General features: G+C 38.9%; 2 protein-coding genes across 2 annotated transcripts in view; both read right to left on the bottom strand.

The window, feature by feature from the left end:
- Positions 1-1,250, bottom strand: part of LOC122697222 (butyrophilin subfamily 1 member A1-like) — a 217,972-nt gene extending 216,722 nt beyond the window's left edge. Inside the window, exons 1-2 of the mRNA XM_043907749.1 lie at positions 1,119-1,250; positions 118-293 (exon numbers count right to left, since the gene is read on the bottom strand). Of these exons, the coding sequence (XP_043763684.1) occupies positions 118-214 (97 nt within the window). The 5' untranslated portion in view covers positions 215-293; positions 1,119-1,250. The remainder of the gene's footprint in view (positions 1-117; positions 294-1,118) is intronic.
- Positions 406-21,267, bottom strand: LOC122696796 (putative butyrophilin subfamily 2 member A3). The gene is made up of 10 exons (XM_043906928.1): positions 21,255-21,267; positions 21,140-21,160; positions 16,923-16,943; positions 15,851-15,877; positions 15,343-15,369; positions 13,073-13,099; positions 12,386-12,900; positions 4,068-4,259; positions 3,852-4,017; positions 406-566 (listed from the first exon to the last, which is right to left on the bottom strand). The coding sequence occupies exons 1-10, from the start codon at positions 21,265-21,267 to the stop codon at positions 406-408; spliced, it is 1,170 nt and encodes a 389-aa protein (XP_043762863.1).
- Between the last annotated feature and the right edge of the window lie 365 nt (positions 21,268-21,632).

Below are 21,632 nucleotides of genomic sequence, written 5' to 3'. Positions count from 1 at the left end.
TAGAAATTACTTTCTTCAGATATGCTAAAACACTGTTCAGATCTTTTCTTGGCACCATGCAGAAGTCTGGTATTATGAATATTCAGATCTATCACTTCACTCATTTTTTAAACTTACCATTTCCTCCAGGCTTCTGAGAGATGTCTTGATAAGACAAAGTTAGCACACTGATTGGAATAGCAGCCAAAGTGATACTGAATAATTTAATCATCATGTCAGATGTGAAATATGGAACTCCAGAGATCTCTTAGTTGGCTCCTGTATAGAAAACACTGTTTTTCTTCCCTTCTTTCCTGTAAACAGAAAAATCACAGCTCAGGTCCGTTTTCCTCATGAACGCTGACTTCCATCATCCTCTGGGGAGTCAAGGGAAGATTGCTGTCTGGGTTGGCCCATGGTGGGAATTCAAGGAGGGGTTGGGATGAGGAGGAGCTTCTCTCCTGGGCCCTGTGCTGTGAGTGAGGTAACCCCATCTGACAGCACCAGCACAAGGGAGTAAGGGAAGCTCTGCCTGATCACAGTCCTGCTATCATTCTCATCTTCCTTCCCAAAGGAGGTATGAGAAGCTGCAAGAGGTAGGAAAGATTGCAGACCTTGAGAAGAAAGTTTGCCTGAATGAATTCTTACATTGGTTTTGGTTGAGTGATTGAGTTCAGGGGAGGAAATGCAGATGAAAGACTCAGTGTTTTCATCTGACACAGAATAAATGCCTCTCCACGATAGACAGTGATGGAAAGAAAACTGAGGGATGTAGAGATAATGTAAGGAACATGAAATGGATCCAGAACCAACTATGATAGAGATAGATAAGTTCTGAGGACCAGAAAGAGTAAGATAAAGGCCTAATATCTAAGATTGGAGAGGATTACAGCTTTTCTAGAAGACACTTAAGGTTTTCTATCTAGGGAAAGGAATAAATCAGAAAAAAGACAAATCATGAGAGTCAAAGACACTAAATTTACGTCCTTTTTCTTAGAGGCTCTGTCGTCTCTACTGACCTTTCTCAGATCCTTCACACACACACACACACACACACACACACACACACACACACACACACACACACACACTCCACCAGTACCCTTCTTCTACATGATAAATTTTCTTTTTACACTTACCTGGCTTAATCACCAACAGAAAATATAAGTTTCTTAGCACACATTGAACATCTCTCTTCTCTTAAGCCTTCTCTGAAATATGAAGCCCTAGAAGCGTCAGTCAGAACACTCAGTTGTTTGCCTTCTATACACTCCAACCAACAGGAACAGAAGCGTAGCACAAAGACACGAGGTAGCTGGGAGGGGACTTTAGATTGCACTTTGCTCTTATCCATTCATGTGACCATAATAAAAACCTCACATGACCATAAAGCCAAATATTTAATCCAAATAGGTATGTGCTCATGTGAACACACATACAGACTGCCTTTTTTCCTGCTTTATTGCTTTTGTTATTATTTTAAAGTTCATAGCATACAGTAGAGATTTAAACAATACATTCTCACACCAGCTTCTGAGACTTATGTATTTACCTTGATCAGAGAAAGGATGGTCTATATATGCTACCTCTACAAGATTTTGCATTCTTAGTCTCATTAACCCTACAGTTAATGGAAAATCTACCCAGGACGTTGAAAATAGCTGATTTCCACATCTCCACCCCCATAAATATTTCTAGCCCATTCATTCAAAAAGCTGCTGCAGATATTTACAATCATCAAGTGCTTATTTTCTCCAGGATATTCCCATGAATTGCATATTCTCAGATCATAAAATTAAATTAGAACTCTAACGATTGTTCTAGGCAAGGACTCAGGAACCATCTACCTTTCATGTGTTGTTGGAACATTTGCATCCAGTTTAATCCATTAGGACAAAAACTAAATCCTAGGGATCATCAGCTGAATTTACAAGATATCTCCTGATTCCTTGCATTTGATCCCTGATAGAGCACTGTAACTGACCTGCAAGGCTCCCAGGCCCCATACTGATGTCAACATCATGCACTTCTTTGACCTTGGAGCTGTTTCCTCCTGGTCTAAGAGTGCTCTACATGGTCCTATCTCTCACATGGCATCTTTTGGGTGACTTAATGCAGCAAATTCTCAAATGTATCCCCTCCTGCTGTTAGATTAGAGAAAATATCCACACAGGAAACTTTGCAGATGAAAATTGTTTAACTATGCTGTTTAGAAGATGTTCTTTTAGATTAATGGACAAGATTAAGAACAGATTTCAATGGTCTTGAAAGCACAAGGGACACCAGAAAGGCAAACACCTCTCGAAATCTCTCCCCTGCTTTGGAGAATTTCATGAACTTGAAGGACATTATGGCCTGCAACTGTGTAGCACCTGTGGATACCTCATCTCTTTGAGCCTACCTAGTAATTGCTAATAACTTTATTTTTACTGGACAAATTGTTAACTCCATGGCCAATGTCAAACAAAAAAAGTTAAATAGGAAAAATCTGAGGCAAAAAGTAATAGCCAACCCCTACTATAAAAATTCCATTAAAAATATTGGGAATTTCTACTACTCTTGGGATTCCCAGGTGGTGCTAGTGGTAAAGAACCCAGCTACCAATACAGGTAGATGTAAGAGACATGAGTTTGATCCCTGGGTGGGGAGGATAGCCTGGAGGAGGGCATGGCAACCCACTCGAGTGTTCTTGCCTGGAGAATCCCATGAACAGAGGAGCCTGGCAGGATGCAGTCCATAGGGTCACACTCAGTTGGACATAGAGAAGGCAATGGCAACCCACTCCAGTACTCTTGCCTGGAAAATCCCATTGATGGAGGAGCCTGGTAGGCTGCAGTCCATGGGGTCACTAAGAGTCGGACGCAACTGAGCGGCTTCACTTTCACTTTTCACTTTCATGCATTGAAGAAGGAAATGGCAACCCACTCCAATGTTCTTGCCTGGAGAATCTCAGGGGCGCGGGAGCATGGAGAGCTGCTGTCTATTGGATCACACAGAGTCGGACACGACTGAAGCAACTTAGCAGCAGCAGCAGCAGCAGCAGTGGTTGGACATGACTGAAGTGACTTAGCATGGACACATGCAAATCCACTATTATTCTAAGCTGCTCAGGTGAGAGATTTGGCTACTGCTGATAGAGGAATGGGAGTTGATTTCTCTATCATTTACCTTTATGGAGAGCTCCAAAAAGAAAAAAAAAAATTATAAAGACATTTCTGGAGCTGTTTTGATTTAAATCCTGACTTCCCTAGGTAAAGACAACTGCTTATGTTTCCTTGATTTAAGACTATATCCTGTTCCCATACATCAATATTCTTTCTGTGTGATTTTCCTTCTGTTTTAGTTTCTGGCACTTCTGCTGAAATTATATATATATACATATATATGTATATATATACATATATATTCCCCAATTACATAGTAATTCCTTAAAAGTTATTTCCAATAATAGAATTGCATATCAAATCAAGGTACAATAATTTGTCTCTCTTAATGCTCAGGAAACAATTTCCTTGATTGCAAGCTTGTTTTAATTTTGTTAGTTTATACTGGCTTGCACAATGTGAAAGAGGGTAAAAACCTAGTAAGTATATTTAGAACAAATGAATGAATGAATTTTTCATTATATTTACTGTCTTTACCATTCTCTTGCCACTTATATTTCAAAGTAATTCATATAGAATAATCTGCAAAGTGTTTTCCCCCCAGAGTTTGCTGATTCTCATCTCTGTTTTCTCTCCATGAACTTCCTGCTGAGTGTCATAAGGTGCCTGTCTCTCTCTCTCTTTTTTTCTTCTTCTTCCTTTTCGGGTTATTGTTTATCTTCAAACATCTTACTTTAGATAATGAGAAAAAACTATGTAAGACTTTACTGCCTGATGAAAGTTCACGCTGACCGCAGGCGGGAAAGCGCCAGCCGGAAAATGCTGATGGAGAAGCCCCCACCAGAAAGTCCCAGATAAGACATCCACCAATCAACAGCCCGTTGCCAGGCAGAATGATGGACGTGAAGGCGCCAAGACTCTGGCCAATCAAAAACTGACACGAGACCGAAAAGTCCAATCAGCACTCTAGAGCCCGATTCTAACCATATATGGAAAGGTCCCGCCACTTCCTATCCTCCAGGGTATATAGGTGTCGCCCCCCTTCCCGCAGGTTGCAGACTCCCGCTTTCCCCCCTGCTCGGCCCTGGGAGCTCTGTCCGGGAGCGATTGCCCAGTAAAGCCTCTTAACGCTCTGGCGCTCTCTTCATCTTGCTGCGGCTTTCTTACACCTACATGCTAATGATTGCAGCAATAAATCATCCACAACTTATGACTTAGTGAAGATATTTGGGCTGTAAATTGGTTGACCTTTGTCCACAAGGGAGAGGGATAAGGGAAGATGTAGTTTTTATTGCTGGGAAAGTAATTTGATGAGAAACGCTTTATGTGTTTCATTGTTAAAAACAGAATTTTCTAGGTTCATAAACATATTAGGACATTTCAGAGGCAAAAGCATGACAGAAATGGTGCACAAGAGCAATGAGAAAAGGAGATTTGAAAATAATTTAACAGTTGAATACAGGTCAGAGGAAACTTTGAGAAAGACTGAAGAGTAAATATCTGGAAGGAGCTGACAGAATGTTGGCAGGTCATTTTGAGAGAGTCATTTCCTAGGCAGGTTGAAAAGAAGTCTAGGGGTCCCCAAGAAGAGAGGGGTCTGGAATTCTCAAGGAGGAAGAAAAGACAAACTTTTTTTTCCCTCTACATTCCTTAGGATTATATAACAATAATGTATCCTGTTTGAGGACAGTCTCTGGATTAAACCTTCTGGATAGTCCTGTTATCTTAAAATGTAAATTATGGGAGTAGGTCTGGTCTTTACAAGGATTGTGTAACAATAATGTATCCTGCCTGAGGACAGTCTCTGGATTAAACCCTCTGGCTAATCCTGTTACCTTAAACTGTAAATTATAGGCGTAGGTATGGTGAGGTCTTTATACAACCTCCAGACATTCTTTGGATTCATGGGAGAGTATATAACTCTATTGCTAACACTAGCAAGGGGGTACTTTTTCTACCCCCTTCTGACACCTATGTCAGAAGCTTTCTGTATCCCTTTTATACTTTAATAAACTCTATTGCACAAAAGCTCTGAGCGATCAAGCCTGTTTCTGGCCCTGGATTGAATTCTTCTCCTCCAGAGGCCAAGATCCTGGTATCTTTTCGTGGATTCAGCAATAACCTTTCAATTTCTGCATCGTTCTCTTTTGCAGTTCTCAGTTAGGGTGAAATATCACCTCCTGTATTCTTTCCCAGGCACAATCACTTCGATTAACACCATTCCCCAGTCTCTTCCATCTCTCACTCTGTTCTCCTTTCTACATAAACATATGTTTTTATATTTCCCATTTAAAAACAGAATAAAATTAAGCAAAGCTATGCAGAGCAAGCACCATCAAAATTCCTTCCTTCTAACCTGCCTTCTGTTAAAGATTCTGTCATTTCCTTTTTCTTTCTTTCTTTTTTTGGTATTAGTTCTAGAAGTTCTTGTAGGTCATTATAGAACCATTCAACTTCAGCTTCTTTGGCATTAGTGGTAAGTATATAGACCTGGATTACTGTGATATTGACTGGTTTGCCATGGAAACAAACAGAGATCATTCTGTCATTTTTGAGATTCCACTCAAGTCCTGCATTTCAGACTCATCTTTCAGTGTCATATCTTTTTGTCTTTTCATACTGTTCATGGGTTCTCAAGGCAAGAATACTGAAGTAGTTTGCCATTCCCTTCTCCAGTGGACCACGATTTGTCAGAACTCTCCACCATGACCCGTCCATCTTGGGTGGCCCTACGTGGCATGACTCATAGTTTCACTGAGTTAGACAAGGCTGTGATCCATGTGATTAGTTTGGTTAGTTTTCTGTGATTCTGGTTTTCCTTCTGTCTGCCTCCTGATGGAGAAGGATAAGAGGCTTGTGGAAACTTCCTGATGGGAGAGACTGACTGTGGGGGAATCTGGGTCTTGTTCTGTTGGGTGGGGCCATGCTTAGTAAATATTTAATCCAATTATCTGTTGATGGGGCTGTGTTCCCTCTCTGTTGTTTGGCCTGAGGCCAAACTATAGCAGGGTTAATGGTGGTAATGGTGACCTCCTTCAAAAGGATTTATTCAGTGCCCCTGAGCTCCCCCAGCAGACCACTGTTGACCCACGCCTCCACCGGAGACTCCAGGACACTCATAGGCAAGTCTGGCTCAGTCTCTTGTGGGGATACTGCTTCTTTCTCCCGGGTCCTAGTGTGCACAAGGTTTGGCTTGTGCCCTGCAAGAGTCTCTTTCCCCAGTCCTGTGGAAAGTCTGTAGTCAAATCCCACTGGCCTCCAAAGTCAAATTCCTGGGGGTTCTCAGTCCCTTTTCCAGATCCACAGGTTGGAAAATCTGTTGTGGGTCCTAGAACTTTCTTAACAGTGTTCTTCAGTTTGTGGATCATCTGCTTGGTGGCTCTATGGTGGGGCTAATGGTGATCTCCTCCAAGAAGGATTATGCCACATGCTGTGTGTCCCAGGTCTGCTGCAGCCAGAGCCCCTGTCCCTGTGGCAGGCCACTGCTTACCCACGCCTCTGCAGGATACACTCAACACTCAAGGCAGCTTTGGCTCAATCTCTGTGGGGTCTCTGGGTCCTGGTGCCCACAAAGTTGTGTTTTTTTTTTTTTTTTGAGCCCTCTGAGTGTCTCTGGTAGGTATGGGGTTTGATTCTAAAGATGATTTCGCCCCTCCTACCATCTTGTTGGGGCTTTTTCTTTGCCCTTGGATGTGAGGTATCTTTTTTTTGGTGGGATCCAACATTCTCCTGCTGATGGTTGTTCAACAGCGAGTTGCAGTTTTGGAACTAACACCAGAATTTTGGAACTAACACCTTCTAGAGCTAACACCATAATAAGATGTCATTTTCTTCATAGGGGCTGGGATGCAAAAGTAGGAAGTCAAGAGACACCTGGAGTAACAGGAAAGTTTGGCCTTGGAGCACTAATGAAACAGGGCAAAGGCTAACATAATTTTGCCAAGAGAATGCACTGGTCATAGCAAACACTCTCTTCCAACAACACAAGAGACGACTCTACACATGGAGATCACCAGATGGTCAATACCCAAATCAGATTGATTATATTCTTTGCAGTCGAAGATAGAGAAGCTGTATACAGTCAGCAAAAACAAGACCAGGAGCTGACTGTAGCATCAGATCATGAACTCTCTATTGGAAAATTCAGACTTAAATTGGAGAAAGTAGGGAAAAGCATTAGATCATTCAGGTATGACCTAAACCAAATCCCTTGTGACTATACCGTGGAAGTGACAAAGAGATTCAAGGGACTAGATCTGATAGACAGAGTGCCTGAAGATCTATGAATGGAGTTTCCTGACATTGTACAGGAGGCAGTGATCAAGACCATCACCAAGAAAAAGAAATGCAAAAAGGCAAAATGGTTGTCTGTGGAGGCCTTACAAATAGCTAAGAAAGGAAGAGAAGCTAAAGGTAAAGGAGAAAAGGAAAGTTATACCCATCTGAATGCAGAGTTCCAAAGAATAGCAAGGAGAGATAAGAAAGCCTTTCCAAGAGATCAATGCAAAGAAATAGAGGAAAACAACAGAATGGGAAAGACTAGAGATCTCATTAAGAAAATTAGAGATACCAAGGGAAAATTTCATCCAAAGATGGGCAAAATAAAGGACAGAAATGGTAAGGACCTAACAAAAGCAGAAGATATTAAGAAGAGGTGGCAAGAATACACAGAAGAACTATACAAAAAAGATCTTCATAACCCAGATAACCACAATGGTGTGAACACTCACCTAAAGCCAGACATCCCATAATGCAAAGTCAAGTGGGCCATAAGAAGTATTACTATGAACAAAGCTAGTGGAGGTGATGGAGTTCCAGTTGAGCTATTTCAAATCCTAAAAGATGATGCTGTGAAAGTGCTGCACTCAATATGTCGGCAAATCTGGAAAACTCAGCAGTGGCCAGATGACTGAAAAAGGTCAGTTTTCATTCAATCCCAAAGAAAAGCAATGCTAAAGAATGCTCAAATTACCACACCATTGCGCTCATCTCACACTAGCAAAGTAATGCTCAAATTCTCCAAGCAAGGTTTCAACACTATGTGAACCAAGAGCTTCCAGATATTCAAGCTGGATTTTGAAAAGGCAGAGGAACCAGAGATCAAATATCCAACATCCACTGGATCGTTGAAAAAGCAAGACAATTCCGGGAAATATCTACTTCTGCTTATTGACTACTCCAAAGACTTTGACTGTGTGGATCACAACAAACTGTGGAAAATTCTTCAAGAGATTGGAATAGCAGATCATGTTATCTGCCTCCTGAGAAATCTGTATGCAGCTCAAGAGGCAACAATTAGAACCGATATGGAACAATGGACAGGTTAAAAACTGGGGAAAGAGTTCATCAAGACTGTATATTGTCACCCTGTTTATTTAACTTATATGCAGAGTACATCATGCAAAATGCTGGGCTGGATGAAGCACAAGCTGGAATCAAGATTGCTGGGAGAAATATCAATAACTTCAGATATGCAGATGACACCCCCCTTGTGGCAGAAAGTGAAGAAGAACCAAAGAGGCTCTTGATGAAAGTGAAAGAGGAGAGTGAAGAAGCTGGCTTAAAATTCAACATTCAGAAAACTAAGATCATGGCATCTGGTCCCATCACTTCATTGCAAATAAATGTTAAAACAATGGAAACAGTGACAGACTTTATTTTTTGGGCTCCAAATTCACTGCAGATGGTGACTGCAGCCATGAAATTAAAAGACGCTTGTTCCCTGGAAGAAAAGCTTTGACCAACCTAGACAGCATATTAAAAAGCAGAGACAGTACTTTGCTGATGAAGGTCTGTTCAGTCAAAGATGTGGTTTTCCCGTAGTCATTTATGGATGTGAGAGTTTGACCATAAAGAAAGCTGAGTGCCAAAGAAATGATGCTTTTGAACTGTGGTGTTGGATAAGACTCTTGAGAGTCGCTTGGACTGCAAAAATATCAAACCAGTCCATCCTAAAGGAAATCAGTCCTGAATATTCTTTGGAAAGACTGATGCTGAAGCTGAAACTCCAATACTTTGGCCATCTATGTGAAGAACTGACTCACTGGAAAAGACCCTGATGCTGGAAAGATTGAAGGCAGAAGAAGGGGACAACAGAGGATGAGATGGTTGGATGGCATCACCAAATTGACAGACATGAATTTGAGCAAGCTCCGGGTGTTAGTGATGGACTGAGAAGCCTGGTGTGCTGCAGTCCTCAGGGTCACAAAGAGTCTGACACGACTGAGAGACTGAGCTGACCTGAACTGATTTCTTTCTACTTTTTACAATCAATGTTTCTTTGAAAGAGTGGTCCTCAGTCAGCCCCCTCACTCACCAAATATCCATTGTTTATAAGATTTCACAATGTTAGCATTCTAATGCCTTTAGATTGGAGGATGAATAAACATAATGTGGTATATCCATACAATGGGATTCTATTAAAAATAAACAAACCACTGAAATATGCAAAAGTGTGTGTCTAAGATATTATGCTAAGTGAAAGAAGTCAGGCATAAAAGACCATATATTATATGACTGCAACTGTATATATCCAGAAAAGGAAAATCCATATATAGAGAAAATAGACTAGAGATCCCTGGGCCTGGGAACAATGATTATTTGAAAACGAAAGCCAGAGGTCTTTTGGGGAGATGGAATCCTTTACGACTGGATGAGTAATGATTGCCCAACCATGTAAATATGCTAAAAAGTATTGAGTTGATTTTTTTAAATGAATGAACAGTTGAATGAATGTATGGTATGCAAATAACATCTCAACAAACCTTTTTCTAAGAATCATCACAGAATTATGTACCTTGTATGGATTTATAAGAGTTTCAGAGTTCTTACTTTATTTAAGGTACGTTTTCTCTATGTTGATTTTCAACCATGACATGAAATTTATGTAAATGTAGAAATCCCTTGGAATTTCCATAGCAAAGGGTTTACTTTGGGATTACTTTATTAAAGAAAGGAAATGAGCAGGTTGTATTTAACAAAAGAGAATTGTATTTGTTTACTATACCTGCTACTATACCACAACAAAATACCACAAGCTGAGTAGCTTAAATGTTGAAAGTTATTGTAATAGCATTGTGGAGGCCAGAAATCTGAGGTCAAGATGTTGGCATGGTGATGCTTCCTCTGAAGGCATTAGGAAAGGATTGGTTTCAAGCCTTTATTTTTAAGCTTCGGGTGGTTTGCCAGCAGCTTTGGACCTTCCTTGCCTTGTGGCAGCAAACTCCAATCTTCAAAAGCTGTTCTTTCTGTGCATGTTTATGTCCAAATCTTTCCTTTTCATAAAGACAACAGTTATGTTGATTTAAGGACCTGTTCTATGCCATCTTAACTAACTATATCTACAATGACCCTATTTCCAAATAAGGTCATATAGTGAGGGACTGGAGGTGAGGCTTTACATATCATAGGATATACTAAGAAGGAAATAAAAACAAGGGAAATATAAATAGAGAATTTAGATAAGTATTTTGAGAAGTTTGATTATGAAAGAGAGTCAAAAGAGTAAATAAGAAGATGTAGAGTTGTTGGAAAATTGCATTGTTTTGATTTTAAGATGGACAAGGTTTAAAATTTTTAAGTTTATGGTAGAAAAACTAGTAGGAACACTGAGAGGAATAATTGATGGACCTCAGTACTATGTAAGACACAGGATGGAAAGATGGGTAGAGAGAAGAGATAGACTGGTGTTCTGTAAAGGAAGAGGGATATTTCTCTTAATGTAACAGTGAGGGAGGAGTATTGCAGAGTTGGGAGATTTAGACAAGTTTGCTATATTTGTCATTACAAAGATGAGGCAATTCCCTTCTAATTGATCCTATTTGTTATTATCATTACTATTCTTTCAAAATGGAAATGCAGTCTTATATTGAGAATTAGGTGGGAGTAGAATTAGAAGTTTTAAAAAGTGGAATTTTTAATGAAATTGACTGCAAAGGCAAGGGAATGTAAATGACTGGAGACACATGGGAAGATTGCCAGATAGAGGATTGCCACCAACGGTGCTACTGCCCAAGTTGTGACAGGTTACTACACATGTATAGAATAACCATTCTACTCATCTGTGTGGATTTATAGCATGTTCAACTATATGAACATTTGTCCAGTATGAGAAATGAATAATAGATTCATTCATTTTGGGATTTCTTTCCAAGCAGATGTGAAAAAGGACAATGAGATCAGGAATTTTCACTTATTAGTAAAAGAATCCCTAAAATTGTTAATCCTGGAACAGCATGTATACTATCTATGGTGAAACAGATCACCAGCCCAGGTGGGATGCATGAGACAAGTGCTCCAGCCTGGTGCACTGGGAAGACCCAGAGGAATCGGGTGGAGAGGGAGGTGGGAGCAGGGATCGGGATGGGGAATACATGTAAATCCATGGCTGATTCATATCAATGTATGACAAAACCCACTGAAATGTTGTGAAGTAATTAGCCTCCAACTAATAAAAAATAAATAAATAAATAAATCCTCAAGTAAGAAAAAAAAAATTGTTAATCCTGGCATTTAAATAGGAAAGAGTAGGAAGTGAAATCAGGAGGGTCTGATGAGTCAGGAGAAATTGGGAGACCCTAACTTGACTCATACACTGGAGGAGTAGGAGTTGCTAAGAAATCAAGTACAGGACTTCATGCCTACTATTTCACTTAAATATTCAACTGTGGGTGTCATCTGTTGCCATCCTTAAAGGGAGGGTATACTAGCTAGGATTGAATTCAATTATAAATGACAAAAATTCAAAGTATAAAAAGCTTAGAGAGATAACAGGTTATTTCTCTGAAGATAATTTAGGAACGGAGTAACAGAGTAGTTCCACAAGTTATCAAAAACGTAAGTCATTGTACCTTGTCTGCCACCCATGACTTTTACATGGTCACAGATGTTTCATTAATTATAGATTTCAGGCATCATAAAAAGTAAACAGAATGAGAAAAGCACACAGTTTTCCTTTAAAGAAACATCCCAGAAATTATACAGAATAATTAATCTTAAAATGCACTGGTCATCATTTAGTGATATTCAGCTGGTAGTCTAAGAAATTTAATCTTTATACTAGGTTGTCAGAGGCATAGTAATAGTAGGAGTTTATGATTAAGGAAAAAGAAAGAAATGACATGAGAGGCAACAATCAGTCAGTCTCACAGAACTTCACCTTGAGAATGAACCAGTATGCAGGAGGGGAAAAAAATCAATTTGTGGCCAGTGGGGAGAATTATAATGATCACTTGGGCACAATGCAGTAACTTCTCATGGAGGTGTAAGCACATGAATTACAACATCCGTGTGTTCTACTCCACCTGGACAATGGTCAAGGGGCCAGAGTCAGGGGACCAAAGTCTGAAAAGTGGTCTTAGGACACCATAAAATGTCTGTTTGGAAAATGTGAAAATGTGGGATTCATCTGTCATATTATAGAAAGATACATCTCCAGCCTCATAATCCAGGAATATCCCCACACTAAGGGGTTTTTCTCTTGGAGTAAGATGAGTTTCTGAGATGGTAAGGGCCCAGTAATCCTCCTGGTAGAGTCTAATGGCCCAGAAACCATTCTGTGGGGACATTTGGAAAGTCCCCTTCCTTGATACATTATCCCTACAAACTCCCAGGTCCCAGGAATGCAGGTCCCCAACTTCCACCTCCCAGTAGTATCTCCCCGCACAGATTTGTAGCTGACCCAGCACACAGGGAATAGAGACAAATCTCTGTGTGGAGCTGGGTAGATCTTGCTGTATTTCTTGCAAGGTTACTCCTCTCCCCTCTTCAGTCAGGAGGAGGCTGGGATGAGCAGTGGCTTCATCAAGAGTCACATTTACTGCAAAAACAATTAGACTATCATGTTTATGGAAAGAGTCTCAGTAGGCCTGGGCCAGAGGGTCCCCATTCTGTGAGAACTTCTCTGGCCCTGAGAAGATCCAAGTCATCTTCACCCGTCTTCCTTTCTTACCCCACAAGGAGCGGGGTCCCTCCTGGACCATCATACTCACCAGCTTGGAACTCTTCTTTCCTCCAATCTGCAAGGAACATATGAATGTGAGAAGCCCCACCTGATAGATAAATACATCCATCTGCTCAGATTATGAGTACAAACTCTCAAGGATTAATTTATGAGTGATAATATCCAAAGAAAATATTCTTTGATATACTTGCACCTCTTTTCAGTCTGTTAAATTATGTCTGGCTTTAAGAACTGATTTCTTCAACCAACATTCCTGTAGGATAAGTGTCCATGATCTATTTAAGATGTTAGAAAAGAAATAGAGATTATGATATGTCTGACCAAGTAAATTCTTTTTGTTGTAATTTCCTCAGACTTTATAGGTGATAATCTTTTACTTATCCTCAAAGCATGATCTGAGATGTCAATTAAAAAATAATAAAACACATAATAAATGTTGGCTAGGATGTGGAGAAAAGGAAACCCTGTAAATGGTTGATGGATGTAAACTAGGGGAAAATAGTATAAAGGCGCCTCAAAACACTAAAAATAGAACTGCCATATGATCCAGCAATTCCACACCTGGGTATATAACCAAAGAAAATTAAAAACACAAATTTGAAAAGGTACATGCACCCAATTGTTCATACTACACCTGAATTTAGTATATATATATATATATACTACAAATGACTAAATATTGTTCCTTTGTATGTATGTATGTATATATATATACACATACTGAAAACTGTTCCTTTGTGTGTCTGTGTATATATAAACACATACATGAAATTTTGACATTTGCAACAATATGGATGGGCCTGGAAGGTATTACTATTAATGAAATAAGTAAGACAGAGGAAGATAGAGTATGTTATCACTTATATGTGGAATCTAAAAAATAAAATAGTGAATGTAACAAAACAGAAACAGACTTACAGATATAGAGAGCAAATGTAATTATCAATGGGGAGAGGAAAGAGGAGAGGAATAATATTAGGGTTTCAGAGGTACAAACTACTATGTATAAAATAAATAAATCTAAAGCATATATTGTACAGCATGGGGAATATGCTTCTCTGGGTTGGGAAGATCTCCTGGGGAAGGAAGTGGCAATCCACTCAAGTACTCTTGCCTAGAGAATCCCATGGATGGAGGAGCCTGCTAGGCTACAGTCCACTGGGTCACAAAGAGTTAGACATGAATGAGTCACATCCCTTTCTTTCTTTCATGGGGAATATAGCCAATTTTTATAATAACTTAAATGGAGTATAGCCTACAAAATTTTGAAGTCACTATGTTGTACACCTGAAACTAATGTAATATTGTAAGCCAACTATGCCTTGTAGAAAGTGAAGAACTAAAGAACCTCTTGATGAAAGTGAAAGAGGAGAGTGAAAAAGTTGGCTTAAAGCTCAACACTCAGAAAACTAAGATCATGACATCCAGTCCCATCACTTCATGGCAGGTAGATGGGGAAACAGTGGAAACAGTGGCTGACTTTTTTGGGGCTCCAAAATCACTGCAGATGGTGATTGCAGCCATGAAATTAAAAGACGCTTACTCCTTGGAAGGAAAGTTATGACCAACCTAGATAGCATATTAAAAAGCAGAGACATTACTTTGCCAACAAATGTCCATCTAGTCAAGACTATGGTTTTACCAGTGGTAATGTATGGATGTGAGAGTTGTACTATAAAGAAAGCTGTGCACCGAAGAATTGATGCTTTTGAACTGTGGGGTTGGAGAAGACTCTTGAGAGTCCCTTGGACTGCGAGGAGATCCAATCAGTCCATCTGTTCATTGGAAGGATTGATGTTGACGCTGAAACTCCAATACTTTGGCCACCTGATGCGAAGAGCTGACTCATTTGAAAAGACCCTGATGCTGGGAAAGATTGGGGACAGGAGGAGAAGTGGACGACAGAGGATGAGATGATTGGATGGCATCATCGACTCTATGGACATGGTTTGGGTGGCCTCTGGGAGTTGGTGATGGACAGGGAGGCCTGGCATGCTGCGGTTCATGGGGTCACAAATAGTCGGACAGGAGTGAGCAACTGAACTGAACTGAACTGAACTATGCCTCAGTTATTAAAAAAATCAAATAGAAAATAATAATGGTCAAATTGCTAAAATTTAATATTTTAAATACATTATTATCTTTTAAAATACTGAGTAATTTATTGAGTTCATAAAACGCATATTTTGGAGTTTCTTTAATTTTTATTGTATTGTTTTGCATGCAGTAGGTATTCATTTAAAATATATTTTGCAATAGGACAGTTTTTTTTTTTTTATCAGAATCCATGTCACTCACCAGGGTATAATGTTGACTCCCTCCAGCCTGCAAAAACCAAAATAGGAAACTTTACTTTTTTTTCTTCCATTTTTTTTTTCTCATTGTCTTTTTCATTTCTCCTTGTCTTTGTCATAAATTTTCTTCTGAATTCTTTGGTCTTCCTCTTTTTATCCTATATTCTCATATTCCATTTTTAGAAAACACAATGATAAAAATGTTCACATGGAGGGTAGATAGAAACATAGAAGCAATAAAAAGTGAGAGGGATGAAGGAGAAGTGGGAAGGAGAGGGCATGAAATAAATTAAGGAAGGAAGGGGAGAGAAGGAAGAACATGCTGAATCACTGGTGGTTTGTCTTTTGAAAATAATTAATTGAAATTACTAGAATTTAGCAAGATAACTCTTCAAATGCTTTTTGCCTACTATAAGCATTTTTGTTGCATTTCTAAATCCTATTCAACTTCTACAGCAGAAGAATCTGAGATTTAGAAGAATAAAGGTTTCTGGGAAATAAGCTTTACTCACCTAATTTGAACTGAGCCTTCCTCCTATCTGAGAGAAAACAAACAGGTATATATACACATATATAATGTTAACTAATTAATTAAAAAAATGTTTTCTTAACACCATAAAAAAAATTCAAGTAAAGTTATACATGTGCACATACATGTGCCAATGCTAGTAGTGTCTGAAAGTTGACCAAGTAATGTCCATTTTAAAAGCAACTAAAGAAATCTCTGAAGCCTACTGCATCTGAAAAATCTTCCTACAATTTAAAGAATATAATTTGATATGTAGGGACATGAGTGTTTAATAATTCTTATGATATAGTACCAAAATAGTATAGGAATAACTTGGAAAATAACTTTAGATTTTAGGTTTACAATGGAGTTTGAGTGAAAAAAAATGTATGTATAAAGACCTTGAAGTATTAATGATTGAAAAGGTGAAAACAAAAATAAAAGAACAATAATTATGGTTGGAAAAAAATCAGGCAAAGTCATGCAAAAAATATTTATACACCTTAAATCACCTGAGAATATAGTCAAGAGAAATGAACTAGGAAATCTCAAGATTAACTTGACATCAATATATATAGCATAATATACAGGTCAAACAAAAAAAGGAATTTATCTCACTCAGCTACTTTGAAGTTTTAACTTTCCCATAAAAACAAGCACAATATCATGTATAAAACAATGGGCACTCCATATCAGAGCACATGCTGAAGAACCCAAATTAAAAGAAACTTTCTGTCATCATGCTTAGCTTAATTTCCTTTATCTCACCAACTCTAAAACTAACTACTGTAAAATGAATTACTGTAAAATTCCAGTAATTACCTGGACTATATTAATAGAAGAAGCTTAAAAATAAAGCATAGAAAGGAAAGGAAGTGAACAAAAGCTGAGAGAATGAAAAGGGAACTTAACATGGAATGAGTTCAGGAAGCTAAAAAAAAAAACAGGGTAATTTGAAATCCACAAGAAGAAAAAGGCAAGACAGGAGTGAGTAATGAGGTAATGAGATAGGAAGTGATGGGAAATTTTTTTTCAAAGAAATATATCAGCAAAAAAGAATGTCAGAAAAAAGTTACCAATTTCTTTCTGAAGATCTTCTGAAAAATAAAGTGGAAATCTCATGTAAATATCAAGAGAAACCAATATAAAAAATGAAAATGAATAGAAAATTTCCATTGCATGGTAAACTGGAAGGATGAATGTGATTAGAAACAAACAAAAACTCCTGAAAAAAAAAAAACAAAACAGCCAAGGAAGCACAGTTTTATCTTCAAATACTGAGAAAAGGAAGTGAATTTGCCCAGTTGAATAAATAAAGAAGAATGATGATGATTAGGGCAGAGAAACTAACTAGGATTTTATCCCATACATACATATTTTATGAACAGTATTAAGGACATTCATAATTGAGGATTTGGACAAAATACATATTTAATAAAAGAATAAAATAATTCCATAACAAATGTTATCTTCATAGTAGCATGTTGAAACTGATTTTGAGTTATGCAAGTCTTTCTATCTCAGATTAAAGCAGTTGTCTTTAAGTGAAACAATGTGTGTGAATTGTAGTCAATAAACACTAAGTCCTGAGAGTATCTTTTTAGAAGATGTCATAGCCATTAAGAAAGCAAATGACTACAATGTCTGAGTATATTCTTTGGTGACTGCAGCCATGAAATTAAAAGCTGATTGCTTGCTCCTTGGAAGAAAAGTTATGACCAACTTAGATAACATGTTAAAAAGCAGAGACATTCAGTTGCCAACAACAGTACGACTAGTCAAAGCTATGGTTTTTCCAATAGTCGTGTATGGATGTGAGAGTTGGACTATAAAGAAAGCTGAGTGCTGAAGAATTGATGCTTTAGAACTGTGGTGATGGAGAAGACTCTTGAGAGTCCCCTGGACTGCAAGGAGATCAAACCAGTCCACCCTAAAGGAAATCAGTCCTGAATATTCATTGGAAGCACTGATGCTGAAGCTGAAACTCCAATACTTTGGCCACCTGGTGGGAAGAACTGACTCTTTGGAAAAGACCCTGATGCTGGGTAAGGTTGAAGGCGGGAGGAGAAGGAGATGACAGAGGATGAGATGGTTGGATTGCATCACCGACTTGATGGACATGAGTTTGAGCAAGCTGTGGGAGTTGGTGATGGACAGGGAAGCCTGGCATGCTGCAGTCCATGCGGTCATAAAGTCTGACACAACTGAGCAACTGAACTGAACTGACAATCTTTTCTGAAGTCTGATGGTTTCTATTTACATTGAATAATAGTGCAGTGAAATTTAGTTGAGTTTTCAGTTGAGAGAACTTTTAAAATTAGATTTGATAAACTCACACTCTCAATTTTATCAGAAGAAGTTCAAAGAATTGAAGTTAGGACTGTAATGAAACTTCCATTTCTATTAACTTACATATAAGTACACCATTTATCAGCACATAAATATTTTATAAGTAAGCCGAAAATTAATGAAATGCATTAATGTTTATTTTATATTCATGTATTTGAAGGGACTTAAAATATGAGTTAATGGAGATAAAGTAATGCTAGGATTACACGAGAAAAATGTTAGATCATTCTTTAAGCAGTTTATTTTTAATCTCATTCTTATAATGTGACTCTAGGCTTTATGGGATTTCCCTGGTGGCTCAGATGGTAAAGAATTGCATGCAATGAGGAAGACCCAGGTTTGATCCCTGGGTGGGGAAGATTCCCTGGAGATGGGAATGGCTACCCATTCCAGTATTGTTGCCTAGAGAATTCCATGGACAGAGAAGCCTGGTGGGCTACAGTCCATGGGGTCGTAAAGAGTGAGACATGACTGAGTGAATAACACTTTCACTTCACTTTCAGGTTTTATTGAAGTCCTTTAAAAAACCTACATATACATTTCAAGGGATAAGCTCTTGTCTAGAATTCATGTGTTGTAAAAAGTATCTTGGGCATTCTTGCATGTTATAAGTTTTAAGTTTTTATATAGGGCTTCCCTGGTAGCTCAATAGTAAAGAATCTGCTGCAGGCGATTCTCTCCCTGAAGAAGAAAATGGCAACCCTATCCAGTGTTCTTCCCTGGAGAAATCTATGGACAGAAGAGCCTAGTGGGCTACAGTCTATGTGGTTGCAAAAGAGTTGGACACAACTTAGCGACTAAACAATGATGATATAAAAGTACATATGTGCTTTTCCTACATTCTTTGAAGAAACCTCTTTGGTGATGCTAATTCCACTGCTTCCACCTTTTCCCATCATTCCTATATTCTCTAGACTTAACCATCTATTGATACTCATTCATGCCTCTCAAGTAATAACCTTCCTGAATTTTTATGCCTTCTAACCCAATTTTCCTCATGAGAAAAATGAGGATATTGTTATACAATTCCGGTGAAGAAAATCTTATAATTTTTATACAATGAAATGAAAGGAAGGGAAATAAAATATTAAAAGGCAGGTGAAGTGGGCTCTAATAATATCACCTGAGCTTATCTTGGATAAAGGTAGCACAACAGTTTTCTAAAAAATACCATAAACTTCTAAAGTATATTACTAATAAAAATTTATTTTATAGAAAAGATCTGTATACATAGATTGGAATGGCAGGACAAATTATGCAAATGATAATGGTGAAAATTGAATAACAAATGAAGATGCAAAACTTCGGTTAGAATCATAGGATCATCAGAAAAATTCATTTAAAGCATATGTAGATTGGAATTGCAGAAAATGTTCATTAATAGTTGAAGAAATAAGAACAAGGAGATCAAACCAGTCAATCCTAAAGGAAATCAATCCTGAATATTCATTGGAAGGACTGATGCTGAAGCTGAAGCTCCAATACTTCAGTCACCTGATGCAAAGAACTGACTCATTGGAAAAGACCATGATGCTGGGAAATGTTGAAGGCAAAAGGAGAAGGGGATGACAGAGGATGAGATGGTTAGATAGCATCATTAACTCAATGCACATGATTTGAGCAAACTCAAGGTGATAGTGGAAGATAGGGGAGACTGGCATGCTATAGTCCATGAAGTCACAAGGAATCAGATATGACTTAGCATCTGAACAACAAGAGATGACATAATGACTAGATAACAGAATAAACTATAAATGGGATTAACCTTTTCATTGTCTATACTCAGCAGAAAATAAAAATATAAAGAACCAATTCATTTAAAAGCAAGTCCTATATGCAAAACAGAAAAAGAGACTCAGATGTACAGAACAGACTTTTGGACTCTGTGGGAGAAGGCAAGGGTGGGATGTTTTGAGAGAACAGCATCAAAACATGTATATTATCTAGGGTGAAACAGATCACCAGCCCAGGTTGGATGCATGAGACAAGTGCTCAGGCCTGGTGCACTGGGAAGACCCAGAGGGATCGGGTGGAGGAGGGAGGTGGGAGGGGGTATTGGGATGGGGAATACATGTAAATCCATGGCTGATTCATGTCAATGTATGACAAAAACCACTACAATATTGTAAAGTAATTAACCTCCAACTAATAAAAATAAATGGGGAAGAAAAAGCAAGTCACTATGTCAGGAAGGAAAAGGACAAAAATTTGAAACACATCCATAGTTTTCAAAATGACTCATATCTCTGACAAGTTGAAACTATAGGATTCAAAGCCCATCTCAAAGGCCAATAAAAGGCAACAGAATTTTACACAACCCCCACCCATTACACAGAAGAAGGTACTAAGACAGGAAACAAAACCTGAGAGGAGATACGATAAGATGTGTCTGGGATAAATGATATCAATCATTCATCTTCAATTGAACGGTCACATTTTTAAGAAAAAAATGCAGGAAGATTGCTTACAAGATGGTGGAGTAGAAAAACCTTGAACTCATCTCCTCTTATGAGCACACAAAAACCACAACTATCTGCTAAACAACCATCAATAAAAGGGACTGGGACCTACTAAACAGATATTCTGTAACTAAAGACACAAAGAAGAAATCACAGTGAGATGGTAGGAGGGGCACACTTGTGATATAATCAAGTCCAAAATCCCCTGAAGGGTTGACCCAAAAACTAGAGAATGATTGTATTGCACAGGTTTTCCCACAAGAGTAAGAGTTCTGAATCCCATATCTCTGCAACCTGGGGGTTTGGTGTCAGAAAGAGGAGCCCCCAAATTATTTGACTTTGAAGGCCAGTGGGGCTTAAATTGCAGGGGCTCCACAGGACTGGGGAAAAAGAGGCTTCACTCTTAAAGGGTGTGCACAAAATCTCATGTGTACCAGTATTGATGGCCAAAGCAGTAACTTCATAGGAGCCTGGGCCAGACTTACCTGCTGGTCTTGGAAGTTCTCCTGGGAACATAAGAGGGGCACAGCAGTAGCTTACTCTGGGGAATAGGCACAGTGGTGGATATATTGGGGAGCATTCATCTGCATGAACTCTCACTGGAGGCTGACATCTTGCTTAGGTCATTAACACCAAGTTCTGGCCCCACCCAACAGTTGGTAGGAGCCAGTGCTGGGATGCTTCAGGCCAAACAATCAACTGGGGGAAATACAGCCCCGCCAATCAGCAGACAGGCTCTCCAAAGATTTCTTAAGCTCACAGCCACCTCTAGACACACCCCTTGACCTGGCCCTGCCCACTAGAGGGCCAGGACCTAGCTCCACTCATCAGTGGTCAGGCATTGGCCCCTCCTGCCAGAAAGCCTACACAAACCTCTAGACCAGACTCATCTACCAGGCAGCAGATGGCAGAAGCAAGAAAACCACAATCCCACAGTCAGTGGAACTGAGCCTGCAATTTACACTAGCATGTGAAGAG

The sequence above is a fragment of the Cervus elaphus genome, chromosome 7 (assembly GCF_910594005.1).
Source record: "Cervus elaphus chromosome 7, mCerEla1.1, whole genome shotgun sequence".
In the NCBI taxonomy this organism is placed as follows: Eukaryota; Metazoa; Chordata; class Mammalia; order Artiodactyla; family Cervidae; genus Cervus; species Cervus elaphus.
Note: the sequence above shows the minus strand (reverse complement) of the source record. Positions and strands in the feature narration are given on the sequence as shown.